This window comes from Ischnura elegans, chromosome 6 (genome assembly GCF_921293095.1).
Source record: "Ischnura elegans chromosome 6, ioIscEleg1.1, whole genome shotgun sequence".
In the NCBI taxonomy this organism is placed as follows: Eukaryota; Metazoa; Arthropoda; class Insecta; order Odonata; family Coenagrionidae; genus Ischnura; species Ischnura elegans.
In genome coordinates this window covers 30,844,392-30,868,247 of record NC_060251.1, presented here as the reverse complement: position 1 = coordinate 30,868,247, position 23,856 = coordinate 30,844,392, and the positions used below count along the sequence as shown (strand labels likewise).

Genomic DNA, 23,856 nt, shown 5'->3' with positions numbered 1-23,856 from the left:
ATAACCATCTTTGTCTTATACAACATCGCCTTTCATGTAATATTAGCCAGAGCCAAAAATACTGCATAATATTTAAGGAATAGAAATTTTGTCGCATCCATAAGTAGCGATATTTTTTATTATCCTTAACTTTATTGTTATTTTTTACATTACAGATTATTCATTATTCAGCTTGTGTATTGAATAAGTACCTACGCAAAATAACAAAAGACTTTTCCTTTTATATCGCAGTAAAGGTATTTTAGTTACGCTAAAAAAATTCTTAATTTACGCCGTTTTTCGTGCGATCCCAACCTCCTTTTTAAACTACACCATTTTGGCACTCTAATATGTGTGGTTGCATACGCTGTCAGGATGCCTGCCAGCGGAGTGGAAGCTTGGCAACACTGTTCTCCATAAGGCCCGTACCCCCGTACTGTCAGCTAAATGTGGAACGCTCTATAGCTGAGTACCATGCTAGCTGGTGGTGCTTGGCTTAAATAAGGATTATTAATGCCTTATCAAACGAGGAAAACTTTCCGACCTTAGCCAGTTTTAATAGGTGATTATTAAGATATGTTTCCTTGAGCTCTGTGACTCATGCATGCATTGGTAATCTCAGACGATGTAAAACTCCTATCTATTCGTATAGAAACTAGGTCCCTGTGACGTCACGTGGAGTGGTATCGCATGGGCGGCAATCTGGCCTTTTTCAAATGAGGATAAAATTGACCCTTGCCATTCGTCAAAACCGGTATTTCTAAAACCAAATAATTTGTATGTAATGAATACACTAATGGTGGGTAACGAATCGCAATCAATGCCTTTCGTTTTCTTTGATGAAGGAAAATAGGTACCCTATTCACTGTAAGGTCTACTCCCTTTCATTCTATCTAAAAATCCTATTCCTATCCTTCCCCTCCCTCGTTTCCGTAACATTCTACCCTCTAACGCTATTTTAACATCCCCTTCCCGCTAACAAGGAACATTAACGGAGTGTAACGCCCACTTTTGCTTCAAACTTTGCACATGATTAGTGCAAAAAAATGAAATGTGTGAAATTTCCCGTGCCCTCGTGACCTGTGAGTCGAGATATCAGCGATCAAAGATGCCCGATTCGTCAATTCGCCGCCCGTCCGGGGGAATGCATGACGGCAATTGGCCCACTCCTCGCCTGGGCCTCGACCCAGCCGGTGAGCGGCCAGCGATGCGATGCGAGCTATATTTCGTCTACGGCGGAGTCTCACGCCCCGGCGAATCGCTCTTTTGTTTTCTGTTGGTCTTTCTGTATTTCCGATTTTACCTGATCCTTAAGGAGCATCGGATTGATGGGAAAATTGCTCTGCATTTAGTTATAATATATAGTATCACTTTGAAACGCGGAAACTTCGGAATGATACTATGAAAATGTAAATGCTCGCTTTATAAAAATGTATGCGACGTAAGTCCAGGGTACCACTGCAAAAAGTCCCTTCAGAGGAAAAGTGATAAGGCGCTTTAACTTCATTCAGAAGGAAAGGTGTGCTAAGATCGAAGAGAAGTATATTCAGTCGTCTGGGAAAAAATCGTGACCCTGATTACGGGCCATTTTCTGAAAGACCGGACATGCCAGTCCCCCAATTTGAAGATGAGTGTCGGCTTTTCCTCAAATCCCTCCAAAGGACCGAAAAAGAAATGGAGGAAATCGAAAGGCAAACAGTGGGGCAAGGAAAAAATAATCAGTGGGTCACAATGCGGCGAAAGATGCTCACTGCTTCCAATTTTGGCCGCGTATGTAAAATGCTTCCGCACACTGGCTGTGAAAACTTTATAAAATCAGTTATGTACAGCAATTTTGACTCTCCTCACTTGGAATATGGAAGGATAAATGAGGAAAAAGCTCGCACAGCATTGGAGTTAAAGGAAGGTATTTCCATTCAACCATGCGGGCTGTATGTCGACAAAGAATTTCCTTTCCTTGGAGCTACTCCCGATAGAATTGTTGGTGATCGTGGCATAGTCGAAATAAAGTGTCCGTCATCGGCAGCAGAGATGACTGTAGAAGAGGCAGTCAACAAAGGAAAAGTAAACTTCTGGATGAAGAATGATGAAATGAAGATTAACCAGAAGCATAATTACTTCTTCCAAATTCAGGGCCAGCTTCGCATCACTCAGCGAGACTTTTGTATCTTTGCCGTATGGACCAAATGTGATTTAAAAGTGGAGAGAATCGAAAGGGGTGACGATTTTTGGAGAAAATTTATGGTGGAAAAATTGAAAAAATTCTACATTGAGTGTATGCTTCCCGAAATTGTTGATCCGAGATTCTTCCGATCAATGCCGATTCGGAATCCTCCTGGAATTTTGGCAGCTCAAGAGAGGAGAAATTCAGCGGGGAAACGAAAGAGGGGAGAGAAGGACGGGGAAGGACAGTTGCCTAGTAAAAAAGCTAAAAATAAATAATTTAAAAACAGATATTACATACTCTTTTCTTTAACTCTGGTACAGTATCCCAACAATTACCAGGAAACTACTAACCTGTCCCCATCGGATAACTCTCCATACGGAAAAGCAACCAGAAACTGTAAATTACCTCGAACGAAAAGACCTGCGAGTGAAACAGGACTTCATCATGACTTTTCAAAGTCCGTAAGGACAGCATTTTCGTTGTCATTCGTGTGACATATCCGATAAAAGCAGAAATTGAAGTTGTATCTTATATTCAAGCCAACATTATTTTGTAATCCTCATTGGTATTATTGATTATACTGCAATATTTACCTTGTCGCTAAGGTTTTCCAATCACTACAGCTGATGCAACTCCACTACGAAAGCTTTTCGGATTTATAACGTCTGAATAAGTAAGTACTATAAAAATACAAATTCAATAGGAAAATAGAATATTATTTTTATGCTACAAAAATGATATTTTTCGTTCCCAAGTTTCTTTTCTGTGGTTTTATTTAGGTATCTAAGTATGTCAGATTCACAGCATGAGTGCGATCTGGCCCGAGAGACCAAAAAAAGTGCACGTGGGGCTGAGGGCCACCGGTTACGAAAAGGCGAGGACACCTTCCAGCGAATGCGGATTTATTTCCTCCGTGACTCGCGGAAGCGCACTGCAAAATTCTGCGTCCATACGCTCTAAGCTTTCCATGAATACGGATAAAAAAACGCAAAGTGAAACCCATGCTGACAGTAAAAGGGCTCTGATGAGAAAGGGTAACTGACCCTCGACTATCTATACTGTCAGGGTGCACACGCACCCAAGGGTGCGAGTGAATTCCCGTAGGCGACGGCCACGGAAGAAGTGAGAGGGAGGAGGAGGTGCGAGAGCTAGCAGAAGCCACGCCCGCCTCATTCCCTCAAAGGGGAACACACTGAAGATAATAAACCCTAGTCAAAAACGCCGAGGCAAGGATGGATTGTCTGAGATGACTCTACCGGCCGACAAGAGAACTATCTCCAAACTCAGACGGCCTCGAGGGAGGAGAAAAATTTATGTCCCACGTCCTCTTAATTCCTAAAACCCAATGCAACGCTAAAAAATTCCTCGTCCACATCCTGGATTTGAAATTAAATTGAAACCATGCAAATCTTATTAAATTGAAAACGATAAGTTATACCACCGGGATGGTGTCTTGAGCCCTGGTCACCCGATGAGAATTAATGACGCTAACCACTAAGCCATCACGCCTTCAATGTTTGAGAATATTTTTTATTTTATTTTAGGCATAAAAATTATACAAGTTAAAAGTAACGTATGAAAAATAATTTTTACAGCCAAACAATTGCTGATTCTATGGAATCACTACGAATTTCGATATGTGTTCAGCATGCCGAATATCTTAAAAAAATGACATCAACCAAGGCACGAGGTCTCCCTTTGTTAGTGAAATTGAATAATTTTAACCCTCTCAGTACCAAGGACCGATATATCAGCTCGAGTGGAGACAGGATTTAAAATCATAATTAGCTAATATATTTTGTTTTATCCTCTATTAAAGATATTAGGATATAATAACCTGAAATAATTTCTTTTGAGTAAATTAAAAAAAACAATATTATATTGATACATAAAATAGCAACTTCATGTTGTGTTATTTCGTAATGTGATACAAAATTTTTCGATTTACGTTAGTGCTTCTCGCTAGTACCACCAAATTTCGGTAGCACTAAGAATGTTAACCATTGAAATTATATATTTCCTGTACACTTAATGGCTTGCACAGTATTTCATACTTCATTTTCTATTATAACTGTTGCGTAACCATATTTTCTCAAAATTTATGCATAACAAGTTCGGCGGTGAATGGACGTACTTACATCTACGGTCATAGAGGAATTTTGCGCTCCATCTGAAGCAAGCACCTCGAAGTATACATTATTGTAGTTGAAATTTTTGGGGTGAGGGTAGAGGTATCCCGTCTTTGGGTCGATGATCACTTCATTTGTGTCGGGGCAACTGTACGTGATGGACGCGTACTCCTCGGTATCGGAATCCTGCGCCTGAAAATGTAACGTCACACAATATCATGATAAATCATAAACTATAAGAAAACCCAGCATACGAGATGTGTAAATTAAGTAATGAGACTGATTCTATAGCGTTCGATCTGGCAACACTGGGGACACAGGTAAACAAACATCTGATACGCGGACTCACGAATATTACGATCATATTACGATATAGAGCAGGGGTCTCCAAAATACGGCCCGCGGAGGGCTTTCATCCGCACTCGTTTCAAGTATTGAATATTGTATAATTCAGTAATCAGCAAATTTGCTATCCGGCCCGCGCGCGGGGCGATTCGGAACTTGGAATGTGGCCTAGTAAATTGGAGACCCCTGCAATAGAGGATCCTCAAGCCTGCCGTTGTCACTCACCGCGCATTTGAATTGAAGTGGGTTTACTAAAGCTTCCACTCGCGTCGCTGACGGACAAATTGGTCCGAGTTTCTTGGGGAGAAATACAGTATAACTAGGGGTGTGTAATATTTCTAAACCTGCCGCGTGAACGGCGGTGAAATATACAACAATTGCCATGAGAAAAAATTCCCCTGGGCCGGGAATCGAACCGCGGACCTTTGGCTTTCCGGGCCACTGCGCAGACCACTACGCTATCCAGGTTCTTTAATTCCCATGGCAATTATACCGAGACTCATATCACCTAACACCTAGTGCCATGAGTCTGGGGTGCTTACCGAAATTTATATACGTGATATTGTAATCTATCAAATTCATAACTTTTCAACACTATTCCTCGCGTTTCCGAACACTGTACTGCAAAATATTGGAAAAAAAGTGTATCGCATTGCACTCATCACCGCCGCAGACACTTTTGAAAACTGATTTAAATGCGACCAAAGTGGCAACGAATATCAGCCCTCTGATGTTGGATGAATTTGCGCCTCCTCTATGACGTCCCCTTGAAATAAGCAATGGAAAAAACACATGGGCTTTTGGATCGTTTGAAGTGCATTTCAAATATCTTTTTTTACGACTGAGAGGCAGCCCAAAGTTTTTTTTAGAGGTGAGGGCGGAGGGAACGTGACTTCCTCAAAACCAACCAATATTCAGTGCTGCAGTTGGGAAAAAAAAATTAGGCGGTACTCACCAAAATCACTTAAGGAGGTTCAAGACGGATAACACAGTGCCAAACAATCAAGTTAGCCACAGAAACTCCATTTTTCTTTCCTAACATTACCGAGGCTCAGTCACTTGCAAAACCAACAAAGTTATCTTTGAGGTAAGAATGAGAAAAACCATAAGACTTCCCATTCTGCGAAACGGTATCCATGATTAAACTGGATGCCATGTCTTTACGTTCAATGAGATCCCAAAAAAATTAATGAACTACAGTGCTTTCTGGTATGGCACATCTCAAACATAACACAAGTACTGGTAAATTACTGCTGGTAGTAGACTCGTCTACCAACACACTTATTTTAATATTATTTTTTATAAGATGATTAGCTATTTCCTCCACATTTCTGCGGCTATAAGATCCGTGATGTTGGTACAACTGAACTTAAAATGTAAGACTCTTCCCATATCCAAACCATTAAGTTCTTGGACTTGAATGTTTATTGGAAAATCAGTGAATGGTCTTCCTAGCTTTGCCTCTTCATATGCTGTCCTCAACAGTCTACTTTTTGTCTCACGCTGATTAACTAACATTTATCAACTCCTGTTTCTAAATGTTTGTTCTCAGCACTCTCATTAGCCTACTCTGCACGTATATGACTCATAGATTTTTCGTGTTCATAGATTTTATTTCTTAAACTATTTTGCTGCAAATCTGTAGTATTTCAAAAATAAGTAATTTTCCGATCAACCCACTCTTTAGTTGGTTTTAATCCTGGACCTTGGTGTAGTCCCAAGCCATACATGCTTGCAAGCTTCAGCACAATTAGAACTACTAAGTTTTTTTTTTATCTATTACTAGCCAGCTGTTTTTAGTTTTTAAGTAACTGTGCCGACATTCCGACCAGCATTATGGATAATCTAGAATAACTTAACTTACTTAAACAGAAGAAGTAATTGAATCCCTTCCTAATTTCTTCAGTTCCTCATCAAAATCTTTGTCCTTTGAGATGATCAACATTTTCGAAGAAACCAAGTTAGCCAACAGCTTAGCATGTATTATACATCCGGCCGTGCGACTGAAATGTCAAACTCGCAACTCTTATGGGCCCAGTTAGTTCCAAGTTGTGCCTATATATAATACTGAACAAGTAAATAATCATTTCCGATTTTTCATTCTGAAATCCATTGGAAAATTTACAGTGGTGCAATTTCTTACAGATTTAACAAGGTAGTTTAACCGGTACACTCATAACGAGTTTGGATTTTAGGGGGTACGCCGTACCGGTCCAACTACAGCACTGCCAATATGCGATAGGCGGAGATGAGAGAGCAATGAGAAAGGCTCCCGGGAAATCCAGTAGCTTTTAAACCTCCGTGGCGTATGCTTCATATTTGGCTGGTGTTGCCAAGCGGAGTTTTCTTTTATGTTGATGTTCCTAGCCCCCAGCCAATCAGCTGACTTCTAGTGGTTCCAGCAGCGGGATGGTTTCATATACTATACTTGGCTTCTTTCTTGAAGTTTCAGTCTAGGCATTGCTTGGGTTAGGTGGGTAAAGGGATGTGGGAAGGTTTGAGGGCAAATTTGGGATTTTTATGTCTGGGTTAAATCGGAATCACGTAATCCAAAAGATTCTTGAGTAGTTCGTTGTTTGTTTTGCCAAAAGAATACTGAAAATTTTCAACTGATTTGGCTGGTGTTCTGCCCGGAGTCTCGACTATGGAGACCGTTGATTGATGAAATACAGCAAGCACAGCCATAATTCAAATTCCAGCCCCTCCGAGACAATGTGAATCGGCTGGACAAAAATGGGTCTCAACCGTCCTTTTGGCTTGCTCAATATAAAAACCCAGCGGGGACCAACCAAGACCACTGACAGAGATAAGAGTCTCTCCCGGTGGTCGTGACCAAACTCGGCAGTCATTCTTAGCCCTAATGATGATGAGGGAGTTTGTCATCGAAGCGTTGGCCTTAAACAGCCTTACCCAGTGCCGAACACGACAAGATTTCATCGGAAACTTTCTTTTAAACAAACTGTAAACAATCTAAAACATCAAGCTAGCAACATATGCATTAAATAAATAAATTAATGCAATAAAAAACAAAATAATTAACAAAATTAAATAAAGATAGTAATAAAAAATGAATAGAAATGGCATGGCACAATAAGAATGTCACAGATACAAAGCACGACGTTACAAAAGTTAACACACAAGGCAATACTTACTTCAGCGAAATGACCCCAATCCGGAAACTCCACATCGGCAATTTCTTTAACAGGGTATCCAATCACCACATAATCTTGCTTGAACTTCGGCCAGTTATCGTTCACATCCTTGATATGGACCTCAAGGCCTACTGCCGTGCTTGCCTCTGCAACAGAGCTATCGGACAGCGAGCCATCGGACACACCCTTAAACTCGACACAAGTGATGTTAGCTTGCAGGGACACGACCGGTTCAATAGCTCCTTTGAAGATAGGGTCCTCTCGGTTAACATCGTCAAGATAGATTTCTATGTATCCAATATAAGGCATGACATCTATTATAAACCATCCTGAAAATACAGTGGTAAAACCATTCATTAGTGCAGCTGCAAAACCTTGTTTTTTTTCTCGATTTTGATCGCATAATCACGGTTCAAAGACGTACTTGATCGCATGATTTGCGGAAGTACGATGCCAACAATCATTTTTTGATGATTGGATTGATTTATTGATTTTCAATTTGCAGTCAGAGCGGTCACTTTTCGGGAGGGAGGCCCCCCGCTCGGAGGGTCGAGGAGACGGACCAGCAAGGGTGAGCGCGTCGAGGAAAAGGTTCCGGATTAGCGACCCTTCAGAGGGTGTAACACGCCCATCCTGGGACTACCTGCTCCATGGCCCCACGAAACGCATCTTAAGCAACTTAATTATAATTTACAGTTTTCATTCATACTTTTGAGCGAAATTGGTTTTCATATTACACGTGTTGAGACACAAAGGAAGCACAATAGTCCGGGTATCCGGGAGTATTAGTGATGAAATTGTTATCAATGGGAGCGGGCGCAACTCGGTGGAAATCATTAATCGTAGGAGTTGAAGGAATAAAACCTTGGCTATTTCCACACGGTGATTTATTATGATCGACCATCGTTTCGCCACATAGTGGCATTAATAATATGCCAAAAAGCGATAATGATATGCTGACCTTGATAGCGTTACGCTGTAACGAAACCATGGTCGGTGATAATAAATAACCACGAGGAAATAGTCAAGTTTTTATTCCTTCAACTCAAATAGTGATGAAATTGTGATGAAGAAATGAATTTTGATACCTATATATACGAATTTTAATTGATGAAGTGGAATTTCTCAAAAAATTCCGATAATAAAAAGATATTTTCATATAATGATCGAAAAATATCGATTAATTTTTCACTTTTATCCACAATGTTTTGCGGTAGATAATAATAGATAGTTAATTCAAACCTACGAATAAAAAGGAAAAGTATATGCAAAACAAGGTACTAAGTTTAGTCGATTGCATGCATGTTTACCTGCTGACGGATTTTCCTCTACGATTTGAATACTGCAGTTGTATCCTTTCGGAGAAGAAAATGAGACAATTTGGTGATAAGGAGTGTTCTCCTCCACCGTCTTCGAGATGAATGGTGTCTCTAAGATGAGGCTCCGCGTCGTTCCGTTCCCACATACGTCAATGGGAATAAATGAGTTGTAGGTAACCTAAGGGATGAAATGGAAGTTATATATATATATATATAAAATAAAAAGAAGAGGGTTATTAAACAAAAACTCGTGTTATACAACAAGTTTTTGTTTCACGCTTCGTATATATATTACTACCGAAAAGGTGCGTTTACACTGAGTAACGTGTTATATATATCATTATTAGTGTAATCAATATAAATATAACATTTTTTACGAAAACGTAACTATCCGTGTAACATGTTAAATTTAACATTGTGTAAAAAACAAAAATCCCTGTTATAACACAATTTTTTGGTTTCCCACACGAAGCGTGAAACAAAAAACTTGTTGTATAACACGAGTTTTTGTTTAATAACACACTGTTGCATGTAACATGTTACACGAATCTATAACTTTTCGTAAAACATGTAACTTATGAGTGGCTTGAGGACAAAGGGGTACAAGTGATTTATCTTTTCTCTACAGAGTTAGGTATAGAAATTAGGTATAGAAAAAAAAAAATCTATCAGATGTTTAGTGGTGCATTTGATTTTCCACTCGATGTCAGCACAGAACAGAGACTCACTCGTAGCCCTTGGCAACCAAGTTTTTGCGCATTTTTTCTAATAATTAAATTTACCTGACTCTGTTGAGAAAAAAATCACTTGTACCTACCCCTAGGCTTCCAACCCACTCACATAACATGTTATTCAGTCGATACCCCCACTGTATAAACGCTCAACAATCGCCCACCGCATCTAATCCGCTCATCCAGTACTACTAGGGCTACTATATGCGCGGATTTGATTCGGTGTTCGATTTTTGAGCGTTTGTGCAGTAGAAGTATTGCAGTGTAAACGCAGCTTAACCTTGGTTACGTAATGGAAACAATCATCTCTTCTACCGTTACGTAACTAAGATTACAATAATAAGATAAATAGATAATTTACGCCTAATGATGACGACTATTAATCCCGGGTTCTTTATTTTTTTTAAAGTGGTATAAGTAATTGTTATCCAACCAAGTAACTTTAAAATGGAACTTGATAAAATACGAAGGAAATCAGCGCGATTAGTCAAAAACTGCTATGGGTGTACAGAAACGGAGCCGCTCTGGGCAACCAATGCCGGCCGTTTTTCCCTCTGCCGGAGTTCACATTCGACTCAATTGCGGAACAACTAGAAGAGATAGAGACTTGCGTCTTTATTGTATTAGGAGACGTGTACTCACGCGAAGGAAGGAAATAAAAAGTAAAATGTGATCGAGATCCTCAGGTGAATGAGAAAATCAAGTTGGACTTTGGCTAATTATAATTTGCCTCCAAGCGAAAACATAAAAATTCTAAAGTAATAATCCTGTGGCTGCACCTTTCTTCCACAATCATGATGAGACCCACAGTTCTATGTCAATTCGAATGGCCCAAAAAGGGTGCACCTTGGAGTACTGCAGGCTCATAACGGCGACGAGGGATGTGATTCGGGCCAATTCGAATTTCTTACTTCCCCTCACCCCGCTCCGCCCTCCCACGTGGTTATCGCTTTCTGTACACCCTTAGCAGTTTTTGAGTAATCGCGCTGCTTTCCTTCGTATTTTATCAAGTTCACGGATTAAGTCTTCGTGCGCCGTATCCCATATGCTCGTACCATACTCATAGCGTGGCCGGACGAGTGCGAGTGCTAAAATGGGGCCCTTTTTACAGCCCCGGAATTAAAAATTACGTACAGTGGCGGAAAAAATTAACGCAAAGCTCGTTGGCGTCTGAGAGCGGCCAGTTCAGGAACTACTTGTCCTCCAAAACTTTGCCCTCGTAATGCTCTCATACAACCGGGAGTTTTAAAAGCAATATATCCCCTACACCGGGAATATAATCATACCCGTCGCATTATGACAAGGCGCAAAAGATCCAGCTACGAATTCTTCGCCATATTCTCCGAAGTATGCTTCGCCCTCGACTCACCTACCATGGAATCTGCTCTCGTCGGGACATCGTGGACACAGCCGACATATTGAGCATTGAGACTGCCTTAGAACCCAATCGTTCCGGTGGTGTAGTGGGTAAAGTATCATGCTTCGAATCAGAGGTTCCACGGATCAAGTCCCAGTGACGGATGACTTGATGCTGCACACACACACTGTAAAGTGAATTTTCTGATCTTAAAACTTCGCAATACCTATCAATAGGTCCATAGGATGCTGCGTAACTATTGAATTCTCATGCGCTTATTTATTTCTTGAAATTTAACCACCATATTGCATAGCCATTTGGGCAGTTGACAGTGGAGTGAATTTTGACTACCATTTCCGCGTCGTCCAACCCAGCTTCAAAGCCCCTAACATTAGCTGTATGTGCAATGTGTCACGGCCTACGCTTCTCCCCTTCAAGGGAAAACTCCTATAGAGTTCCTCAAAGCAGAAGGAAAGCACTTTTTGAGCCACCTCCGAGAAATTAGTTGTTTGTTTTCAGTTTAGTATGTCAATACTTTGCTCAATATTCTACGCCCAATAATAGATTCCCGAGGATTATATTGAAACAACTTGTAACATACTGCAATTGAAAAGAAATGCGAAGCCGAATTGATTTAGGTAACGGAATATGTTATGGCCATTTTAAGGTTTGATAATTTCTTTCATGTCGTTATCCGAAGAAATTGATTAATTTGGTCAGTAAACGATTTCTTTCATAGTGAAATAAGAGGAGTAAATAGAGTTTTTTGAACTTCATAATGTCTTTAAAATTTGATTTTTTATCACAAATATAATCCATACGAACACATATTTGATTAATAACATTAATTAAAAATTAGATCTTCATTAAAAAAAGAGGTATCTGAACTAATCGTTAAATGTTTTTCAATCTTATAAACTGACATAAAATGAGAATTAGAAAAGTATCATAATTTTCACTTATTGAAAAGTTATTTTGGAAACTGGAAAGATTACCGAAATTTGAATGGGTGGAAAGGAACTTTATGGAATTCGACTCTATTTTTGAGTTAATAGGAGGGAGTGAATTTTATCTAGAATTTTTTTCTGTAGTAATCGAATTATTATTAATATTTCCTTGCTACAAGTTGATACATCTCATGGACTGATATATTTTTCCTTGTGAATTTCTCGTTCAGGCATAATCAATCAATTGATTCTCGAATTTATTTCTTCTAATTCTAATGAATATTTCCTTTGTTCAAATCCGACCTTTGATACTAGCTTTCTTTATCAATTCCTGCATTATTCTCCTCTTCTCTGTAACACACATGCTGTACCTTGCAGTCATTACCTATTTACTCCGTTTTTGTGTCCGAATCGATTTCCGCAAAATATTTAATGTCCACGATTAAACTCATTTACTTTTCTGTTGCTACGTAGCCTTCAGAAGTCCATCTTTGATACATATTTCAATTATGCAACAATCATTGGAGTAAATCCTTCGTAAGATAGTGAAAAGAAAATGTCTGCTGCATGTGAGGTAAATTTTTTGTAAGCATTACGTGGCTTACTGGAAATATATTTTTTGCTAAGACAATGGAAAAATTGGACCACACACTATAATTCACGGGATGGTAAAAAAAATTCTATTGCTCCTCTTCAATGAAAAGAGAGTACTGGAAATTCGGCAATAAATTGAATGTCGCAATGAATGGTAATTCATGTAATTACAAGAATAAAATTTCTTCATTGATGGGGAAAGGTCATGAGAAATCATTTTTATTTTTTTAAAAGTTAGTTTGTATATTAACATAAAAGTTTTACAACCGCATTTCTGACGCGAAATTACCTCGAATAATTAATTGTGAGATTTATTCTATTCCTTAACCGATATTGACTGCTAAAAGTAACCAAAAGTTCTAAGTAGGGATTAAATAAATAGCGGAAAACGCGAACAGTCCAATATTTCTATGACTTCGAAATAACATTAGCTCCATAATAATGATGAAATATTTTTTAAATGTATGTGTAATGCTAATTTTGCTGGAAAATTTAAGGGTAGGTCTAACATCTGCTAACTTAACCATTTGCTCAATGTTTCTGATGAAATACATACATAGACGCCCAAAATTACACGATTGAGAACTACTGAGTTTGGGCGGCTTGATGTTCTGCCTTCGCTCAGCTCTGCAGAACTTCCGAGGAATTTTCCCTTGAAATGTGGGAGGCGTAGTAGGCCGTGACACATTGCAGATACAGCTAATGTTAGGGGCCTTGAAGCTGGGTTGGACGACGCGGAAATGGTAGTCAAAATTCACTCCACTGTCAACTGCCCAAATGGCTATGCAATATGGTGGTTAAATTTCAAGAAATAAATAAGCGCATGAGAATTCAATAGCTACGCAGCATCCTATGGACCTATTGATAGGTATTGCGAAGTTTTAAGATCAGAAAATTCACTTTACAGTGTGTGTGTGCAGCATCAAGTCATCCGTCACTGGGACTTGATCCGTGGAACCTCTGATTCGAAGCATGATACTTTACCCACTACACCACCGGAACGATTGGGTTCTAAGGCAGTCTCAATGCTCAATATGTCGGCTGTGTCCACGATGTCCCGACGAGAGCAGATTCCATGGTAGGTGAGTCGAGGGCGAAGCATACTTCGGAGAATATGGCGAAGAATTCGTAGCTGGATCTTTTGCGCCTTGTCATAATGCGACGGGTATGATTATATTCCCGGTGTAAGGGATATATTGCTTTTAAAACTCCCGGTTGTATGAGAGCATTACGAGGGCAAAGTTTTGGAAGACAAGTAGTTCCTGAACTGGCCGCTCTCAGACGCCAACGAGCTTTGCGTTAATTTTTTCCGCCACTGTACATAGAGGCGAAACATATGTTACAACGAGCAAAAAAATCTTCTCCCATTCAGCCATTTCCTGGAACGTTTTCGACCACAGAACTTTAGAGAGGCCCCATGGTTTTTATGAGTTACTGGCGTCATCAAAAATAAGATCTAAATCTGCGTAATTCCCTGTGAACTCCAGGGTGTTTGGCAGGGGGTGATCAGTAGCAAACATCTAGCGAGAAGACCCACACATGTATGCACTCCTCACGGTCAAGAAAAAAAATTACGCATAATGACTAAAAGAAATACGTTCATGCAAAGGGCAAAAATTGCCCACGGTTTGTATTTCCTATTGCAAATCCATAAAAGGTTATCACAATGGAAAAATAAAAACATGCCATGAGTCGTTCTATCGACACCGTTGCCATCCTTACTAGTGCGAGGAAAGAATGACATTTTCAATTTCTCTGTATTGGAGACTATTTCCTATAGGGAATATATTGTCGTCTATATCCTTTTCTTTCATTCTCTCAGGAACCGTTGGTAACACCACACCACTTGCTGCTGCCCTGATGCTGAGGGCAGCCAACGAGTCAGAAGACTCAGATTTTCCTGCGCCTCTACCGGCAACAGAGCAAGTTGTAGCAGGAGCTATGAGTATATTTGACATAACCGAAAAATAACCGATGTCCAGCGGGAGTGATATTGTGGCGAGTCAAACAGCAAGTACGACGCGCCGACGCTGGTCAACGCGGTCAATGAGGCGAGGCTGGTAAAAGCGGCGATGCTGCCGCATCGAACCAAAACCCGATGTTCTAGTGTATATAAGACCGGCGGAGAAGCCACTGCGAGAAGCAGAACTACATGTATAAAGGCCGTTTTACTCGGGGCACGGAATTGCGCAGGTTAGACCTGCATTAATTTCTAAAATGACGTGGAATTGCGCGAATGCATGAACGAAATTAGAACAGGGGCTATTTTGCCATCTCGCGTCCACGCATTCTCGCATGTGTTCTAGCAATTCACCGCTTTACACGACGCAATTTTGACTGAGCCTTCGTACACACGTCAGATTGTGAAAGTACGTGCCCCGTGTAAAACGGCCTTAAGAGGGGTGCCAGCAGAAAACTGTGCCCACCTCAGTGTAACTCGATTTTGTTGAATAAAAATCGTACATTGGAGCAGTATATTGTTTTTGTAACATCACCCGTCAGCGACCAACAATATATCTAGCTTCCTCTACCGTTTTTTTTTCTTCAGGTTTTTTTTAGAACACTGACCGATTAAAAAACCAGTTAACTTATAACCTGTTTTTCTTTCCATAAACGCCCATCCCTAGTTTAAATACTTAAATATGCAGTCGATAAATTTCATATCCTTGAACACTTTAGTACCTATCAAATGTGTGGTAGAATTATTGTTAATAAATACACAAGATATTAACGTAAATGGTAATCAGATCTTTTGAAATACATTTTAATGCAGCATTACCTGTGGGGGCAAATAGGTTTACATAAACGATGAAATACTCACAGAGGCTATAGCTTCTGATGTGATGGATACAATCTGTGCAGTCACGTCAAAGCTATAACTGCCTTGCTCAATTCGTTTCTCAACAACAAGCTGGCCGTTTGTTTTAATCGCGATGGATCCACTGATTCCTGGAAGGCAGAAAAAAATTATCTATGACAATGGCATGTGCACATGAACCACCAAAACAAAAGACTCATATCCATCTGCATTTCTGAAGAATTCCATTACGATGTTTTTTATGCAATATGGATAGATAACAAGATTTTTAACAATTGAATTGATAGCGCTACAGGCTTGGTACAATTAATTGATTAAGTATTTTTAAATTTTAAATATATCTAATGCGTTTACTTAATAAAATTATATGGCTGAAGATATACTGCATTCTGTTCCATGACCGATTTTATGAAATGACTGCAGCATATTGTATACATACATTTATTACATACTAGCGGGCCACCCGGCGTAGCTCGGGGAGGATAGTTCGTTAAGAAGTGGGAAACTTGTACCTCACAATTGATGGTCATATAGCAGGATTTTTGAGGTAAAGGGATAAAGCAGGTGTGATTATAGTATACATACGTGATAGCAAACAATAGAAAAAACGACTTCTGTTTACCGCGCACGGGATCAGCTTATATGTAGTAACAATATGTGAGGTTGGATATGAACTTACGTACATAAATCAAAAATTACATTGTCATCTTCTTCTTCACAATTTGAACACTCCTCGTGAGCCCACCCTCTGCAGTTCAAACATTGTATTCAACCCTCTTCATTCTTGGAACCGGAATACAACTCATTGCAAAATTTGCAAGCCTCCTCGTCTCCTTCGTCACAATCATCCCTATATTTAAGAGAATCCAACCTCTGTCGGTCCTGCCCCACTCTCCGGTGACGGTTTTGCCCCTCGACACACAACATCAGAAATATTTCAATACAGGCGTATCCATAATATCGGCTACACGGGCTTAAAACACAACTAAAAACGCTAAATTATCATATTAACTTACCGTAGATAAATCAGATCAGCAATATAGCTGCCAGATCCAAAACAAACGTAATAAAAATCATTAAGATAACTGCATTAAATTTGAAAAATTCACAGAGACTAAACGGCGGCCACCTCGGAAACGAAAACAAGCTCGATCTGCTGGTAATGGCGGCCACTTCAACTAGCATATAATGTTGCTACTTGAAAGCAACTACCGGGTGATTTTAAAGGGGTCGGTCTGACCCGCCCAGTCGGTTTTGCCCCACTCTCCCCTACACCGCTCCACAACATTACTCCTTATGTTTGTCCGTACGTGCGTAGACCAAAAACGTCGCGTGAACACATACCTCGGCGAAAATATTTCCACCGAGAGCATTAATAGTCAAGTGCAGAATCCTTCGAGTTATGTTTTCCCTTTGAGCGTATCAATAAGTGTGCCTACCATGCAGGATGTTAACCACAGAATTTGTACGACGTGACGTAACGAACGGCAATGAGAAAACGATACAAAGGACGCGTTTTACACAACCGGAATTAAGGCCGTATCACACTAGGGACTGCGGCCGGCGATGCGGCCGCGACCCCCCAAGCACCAAGGAAAATCTTTAAGACTTTTTTCACACTTGAAAATGTCGTTGTAACGACGAAACGCGTAGTGTAAAATTAATCTATAAGTGGAAATATTGCAATGTGTCATTTCAACAATATTACGAACTTCCACCACATCGTGCCTAACACCATACAAGATAACATCATACAAGAAGTTCAAGAAGGTTATTACGCTGAGATAATTTCGGATTTTTAAAGTGAAGATGGAAGCCCAGTATATTGGATCTTGCACCCGAGTACACAGGTGAATGAAAATGAAGTACGTTTTAACATATTTTAGGAACATTTTCAACAATTGCTGCTCTCTATCTATTATTTGGGCTTTCGTAAACAAACAAGCCACAAGCAGAAACGTTCATACGTGCGCATGCGCGATCGTGGCGTCGGCTGCAATGTGTGATGGGGTGCAGTCGCAACCGCAGCCGAAATCGCGGTCGCAGCGGCGGTCGCAATCGCTAGTGTGATACGGCCTTTAGTACTTTTCTTGTCGTAAAGGGTGTGTAACAACATTTTGACTCAATCATTGTAAAACACGAGGTGAAGGCTATCAAAGAGAAAAGGGTATGAAGAATTTTGTGCAGAAGATTCAATTCAATACAAACAACGGTCAGGCAACAATTGCGAGAAGATTAAGTAAAAAAATACACGTTTCTAACGGAAATTTAAGGAAATATTTTTTATAGCTTTGTTTATAATTTTTATCGAAAAACTATTGGCACCAATGAATGCAACATCTCTTTCTACATTAGAATGCAATTTTTAATTAGTGAATAGCGCAACATTAATTTTCGTGCTGTTAATGACAACACCGCGCCCCCGGCCTTATGGAGATTAACATGGGAAACGATTCTCTATACAGGCTTTTTGAGAGTATTAGATGCACCTACTTACTAACTTTGGTTGCAATCCGTGCAACCGTATGGTAATGCATAGTGGAAAGACAAACGGAAAACCTCCCTTCAACGATTATTTTGTTCAGGCCATCACGACTCGTTATGTGGCCAACTAAGTTGTCTTCTTCTTCAGGATTTCGGAAGACCTCCATTTTCTCCTGGGCTATAAAACAATATAATTGATGGATCGTTGGGCTCTTTCACTAAAACATACTGGGCTATAAATAAATTTTGAATAAATGAGCTTTTTTATAAATCTAATCATTATAATCAAAAACTTTCACTCGAAGAACAAACTTAACTTTTACTCAAAATAATAGTTTTCCATCAACGTATTGATGGAGTAGAATGAATTTGTTGCTAGGTTTATATTTTTCTACAAATATTAATTGATTTGCGGGAGGCATAATCATTCTCAGCCCCCTCCTGGAAACACCACTGCCAGCCGTAAAAAATAAACAGGAAATGCGCTTACGAAGTTCCGCCCAGCATGGGGAGATATTAGGGGGATAATTGGTAGTTAGTTCTCTTATACATACGAAGTTATTGGAAACAAACCACAATGCAATGCAGAATGTGTCTCATTTACAATGTGTATGAATATAATAACTTGCATCCGGTAAAAATCATAAAGAGAATCGTGGGTAAGTTAAGTAAGTGATTTGAAAATGTAGCTCAGAAGAGTGTACTTATATATTGGCACCCTCCGACAAGCCTGTGGGTTAGAAGGTTCAATTGGTCATGTAGAATGGTGTTAACTTTTTATTGGCCGATATCTCTCGTGCGATACGCCATTCAACCTGATAGTAAGCAACCGCCATCTCTTGGAGTTTACTTGATCTACATTGATACTCCATGGATTTCAACACGGCAGCGAGCTGATCACTACCTCGTGATTCATTGGTAAGTTTTGCTCGCGTAATATGCGGTACATTCGGAAGCCCATTAAATTCTGTCTTGTGTATAATATGGAGTCTCTTTTAAATTTCTTTTTTAATCGATGCAAATTAAGCCAATATGGGCAATGTATCTCAGGAGATGCGTTAGAATCCTTCATAATTAATCCACATTTTCGAAAATAAAATAAGATGAACTGTCCATAATGTTATACTAATAATGCTTATATGTAAAAGATTTTTTCGCCTCAAAATTTGCATGACGGACCGATTAAGAGTTAATTATAAATAAATAAATCCAAATGCATACATATAATTTAAATTCACCTACCGTCAGGGACGTTTTTCAGTCCGTATTTTATTTCACCCCATTGAGTGAGATTAGGGGGGTGCGGGATAGCCTTCAATTGTTCAAGTACCCCAAGGAATCCGACGTGGAAACTAAACGAATAATCACTGAACTCAAATTTGAGAAAGGCGCCAGCCGGAGGAGGTCCCAGAGTTGACATCATTGATAGCTGGAAAAGAAATGATAAGGGTGGTTATCTCTTTTGTGTGTGTTTTTTGTTTGGTGATAAAGTGTTGTTGTTTGTTTCCAGAGAGTCGATTAAACCCAAACAGATTTTAGCCATTGGGGAAACTAATAACTTGTTTTTTTTTCATTAATTATATTTTGTAGCTCTAAATATTTGTTAACAAACGGAAATAAATAAATAATGTTATAATTTTCGACGTTTTAAAGATATCACTGATGATACATTTTTATACAAAATTATTTCAACAGGATGTCACACCATTCTACCCTTCCTCTCATCACTCATTACAACGATAGAAGAAAAGAATTATATAAATAAATGAAATGAATCTACCATATGGCCTGCCACGGTGGCGGCGGGGTTAAATCCTCGCACGTCAAACCGAGTCGAGTCCCGCTTGTGGCCCCTACCCAGGGAATGGTTATGTGTGATAGTCGTTGTGCCTTAAATGAGCTGTTTTCGGAGCGAAGAAAAAATAAATAAAATAAATAGCTCGACAAAAAAATATTTTCTATAACACCGAAACATGTCCAGCACGAAAGCCGTTTTGACAGTATCCAGGGTTTGTGGTTACCGAGCACCTGAAAAAAAATCATCAGCCTCCGTATCACCCCGATTTTACCCTAGCAGACATTTTTTTCTTTCCCAGTGATTTTTATAAAAGTTCGTGTTTAGCGATGATTTATTTTTTTAATTTGTGGCGTTAAGTTGTCAAAATCGTCCCAATTTTTAACGTTTGGCCTCACACAAGGGACTCTTATTCATCTGGCGCTGATCAAGGGGGAGAAAAACTCCACAAAGACGAGAAAATAATGAACGAGAGGACAATTATGTCATAAGTACACAAGAACTTCATTTAAATTGTATTTCAGGCATAACCATTCCAAATTCAATAGGTTTTTCTATTTCAATATGTATTTCAGTAATAACAAATAACAACTACTATTTCCCAAAACGAACTTTAAACATACGAGAAAATAAGGTGAACGGCTTGTGGCAGCACCAAACTACTAACTCTAAGTTACAAACTATGTTATGTAATCGATTTATCGATTACATAACATAGTTATTAGATTATAAATCGATCGAAACTATTTTATGTAACTTAGAGAGGGATCGGGTTGGTGTGGTTGCTAGAGTGTTGGCTTCCCACCCGGTGGGCACGGGTTCAAATCCCGGCCGTGGCGGAGAATTTCAGACTGCCCGATCCCTGCTTGAATGTTGTGTGGAGGACATTTCTAGCGTAACACTCCATCCGTCGGATAGGACGTAAAGCCGTAGTCCCCTTGGCGCCTTTCGTTAGGAGCAGGTTAATGCCGACGCCGGGTTTCTCTCCACCCTTCCCTCATGGCGCAAATGACCTCAGCTGTCGGTCGCCTCCTCCAAATACCAATACGTAAGTTAGAGTACACGAAAATGCTGAGTTTTTGGGATCTCGTCTGCAGTATGTTTAACAGGCCGATTATCGTTTGTTTTTCTTCTTGTTCATGTTCGATGCTTTGAGGCCGTTTCCGCGCCCCTTAATGTGGTCACATTGGTGCCAAACAATTCATCAATTTTTCCCTTAAAAAACTCCAACTTATGAAAACACATCAAAACTTGTGAAGCTCTCAATATACTGACTTTCCTTCTCGAACTTTAATGCTTATGATCTCATCACTGTGATGTAGGACATCATCCCACATATGTCTCTTCTTCATTGCTTGAAAGATAAAAAAAAAACATTTTCAATAGTCTAGCATCCGATCCTACACTCCGACCCAATCCAAAGAGTTCTACTGTCAGGGCTGGGCAAAATACAGGCCGAGGAGTATTTCAAAATAAGATACCGTTCCAATTGTATTTGAAATGCAAAATACAAAATAGTTTTGACTTGAGTTTGAAAAACAAACTACAAAATAGTACTTTAAATACCTTTTAAAATACAAAATACATTCTTATGGAAACTAAGAGATCTTAAAAATATATATCGAACCTGCCTTGGCACCTTATGGATAGCTGCAATACTGATGATTCTAATAATGCTGATTCTAATAATGAGTCTTAAATAAATAAATAACTAGATTTTAAAACATAGGGACACAGAAAAAGGGACATTAACAAATTTTTTCGCCAGACGTTTCAGTGGGATAACCCACTATTACCCAATGATAGAATGGACTTTTGCTGTCTTCTCATTACGCGGACTTCAGCGAGGCAGGAGGGAGTTGGGGGGGTTGGCGGAGGCTAGGGGATGGGATGATTCCAGCAGATTAAGCGGTGTCTGCTATTAACCCATTATTCCCCAGACTGCATATAGGGCTTTTACCTTAGGTTATTTCGTATTTTACGGTTTATTTTGGCCTAATTAAGATTAATTTTCAGAAAAAAATATTATATTCATCATAATATATGATTTACATAATGTTGCGTTTACGCAACGCTGGGAAAACCCCGGTAAATAAAAACAAAAAATAACTTTTTTTAAACTTAGGTTGCGTATTTTATTTTTCATCGTCTTTTATGATGTAATGTTCAATAATATTCAGCGTGGAATTAAACGTAGCACTTTTCACAACATAACTTATCTTTGATTTGCACACTCGACATCTTTGCCGGGAGTTATAAGTATGCTTGCGGATGAAATGCCCAATTCTCCCTTCACGGGCATCTCTTGGTATGTCATTTTTCCTAAGGTGTCCCGCCAGCGGGCACCGATTTTTACGCCAAATCAGCATATTCATCAGCATTGTATTGGAAACGATTACTTTCCTCAGTAAAATTTTACGATCTCAGACCGAAATTCTAACAATGGAATTGCTTTGCCCGTGACTGGCGTATAATCACCACGGATATCACCTTTGGACTATCAACCCCTTTTCGGAATTTAGGTTTTTTGCCCTAAATCTGGATATGGTAACATGCAACATAATTATCGAGTAAATCTACCCCTCCTATTCCCTGATTGCAATCGTTGATGATATTTCGATTTTCCTCGGGAATCTTGGGATTAATGGGTTAAAGAGGGGGTCCAGTTCCGTAGAAGTGTTAACGAATGAGTCCTAGGGTAAGGACTAGCGCCTCTCGAAGGCGGCCGAGACCACCATCTCTGATGCTCAGTTGGGAAAGGGAATAAGCACCCTCACCGTTGGACGGAAAAATAATCATGTGATTCAGCGTTGGTTACGAGAAATGCAGAATGGAGGCAAATTTTGGATGGACTTGGTACATCTCTGAATTTCCTGCCCGACTTGGCCACCTATATCTGCTCCTCTATGACTCTGAGGTAACACCTTAGCCATGAGGACAAAATCCTTTGACTCCCGAGTTCAATCGTTCGGATATTCATAAAGTAATCAATGAAGCATAATGTTACGCAGGTGTCATCAGAGCTACTTCAAAATTATTTTACAAATGCATTTTTTATTTTACAATGGGAAAATACCAAAAATCTGTACTTGAAATACAAAATACATACATTCAGATCGTGTATTTGAAATATCAAATACAAATTAGAAATGTATTTCAATTCGTAATTTAAAATACTTGTATTTGAAATACATACAACCCAGCCTATTGAACTGTCTAGTTCTCTGTTTTAACAGATGTCCCGGCTGAGGTGAATGATTTTTACAAATAATAAAGGTAACAGCTCTTAAAAACAAAATATATTGTCAAGGTTAACACTCGTCTATTAGTCTTTCTTTCAGGCCTTATTACCTTTATTTTTACTGTCTTTATTAATCAAAAGGCAATCTAAACACAAAAATAAAAAAATAATGAACATGATCCTTGGGGAAATGAAAAATTCTTAAGAAAAATTATGTAATAATGAATAAAGGCAAAAAAGAGAAGGACTTTCACCATCAAAGAAAATTTTTAATGTCTGTTTAATCCAACTAAACGTTTGTCAAAGAATTGTTTTCACATGTTTTCTTATTTCACGTGAACATTTCACTTACTCCGACAACGGAAACACATGCGCCATATTTGAATACAATTTTCAATTGGTAGGTCGGTTTGAGTTTTAGACTCACAGGTGCAGCCTTGTATCGCGTCGTGCGTTCACTCGATGTCTGTCTGATCGAAACTTTTGCACGTACGTTACCACCCAATCAGACACATGAAAGAAATGTTTGTGTCAGATCCCTGTGGAAGATAGGGTTCATCAAGCGTGATGTGGGAAGATTTCTGAGTGAAAAAGCGAAAGAGGAGAGCTATTTCGCACTCGTCCGGCCACAACTTGGATATGAACTTAATAAAATGCTAAGGAAAGTTGAACGATTAGTCAGAAGCTGCGACGCGACGGGCGTTCAGAAAGAACGAAGTTACACAGATGTTAAACGAATTAGGTTGGGAGCCGCTGGAGACTTGGAATAGCGCGCTAGGCTTATTGTTTGATGTCTTG

General features: G+C 39.4%; 1 protein-coding gene across 6 annotated transcripts in view; it reads right to left on the bottom strand.

Moving 5' to 3' along the window:
* The window catches only part of LOC124160772, a 44,347-nt gene that overhangs the window by 18,032 nt on the left and 2,459 nt on the right, over positions 1-23,856 (bottom strand). For all 6 annotated transcript variants that reach the window (XM_046536801.1, XM_046536806.1, XM_046536804.1 and 3 more), the window contains 5 exons: positions 19,265-19,451; positions 15,542-15,669; positions 9,083-9,269; positions 7,773-8,101; positions 4,285-4,467 (listed from right to left, as the gene is read on the bottom strand). In XM_046536801.1, the coding sequence (XP_046392757.1) occupies positions 4,285-4,467; positions 7,773-8,101; positions 9,083-9,269; positions 15,542-15,669; positions 19,265-19,451 (1,014 nt within the window). The remainder of the gene's footprint in view (positions 1-4,284; positions 4,468-7,772; positions 8,102-9,082; positions 9,270-15,541; positions 15,670-19,264; positions 19,452-23,856) is intronic.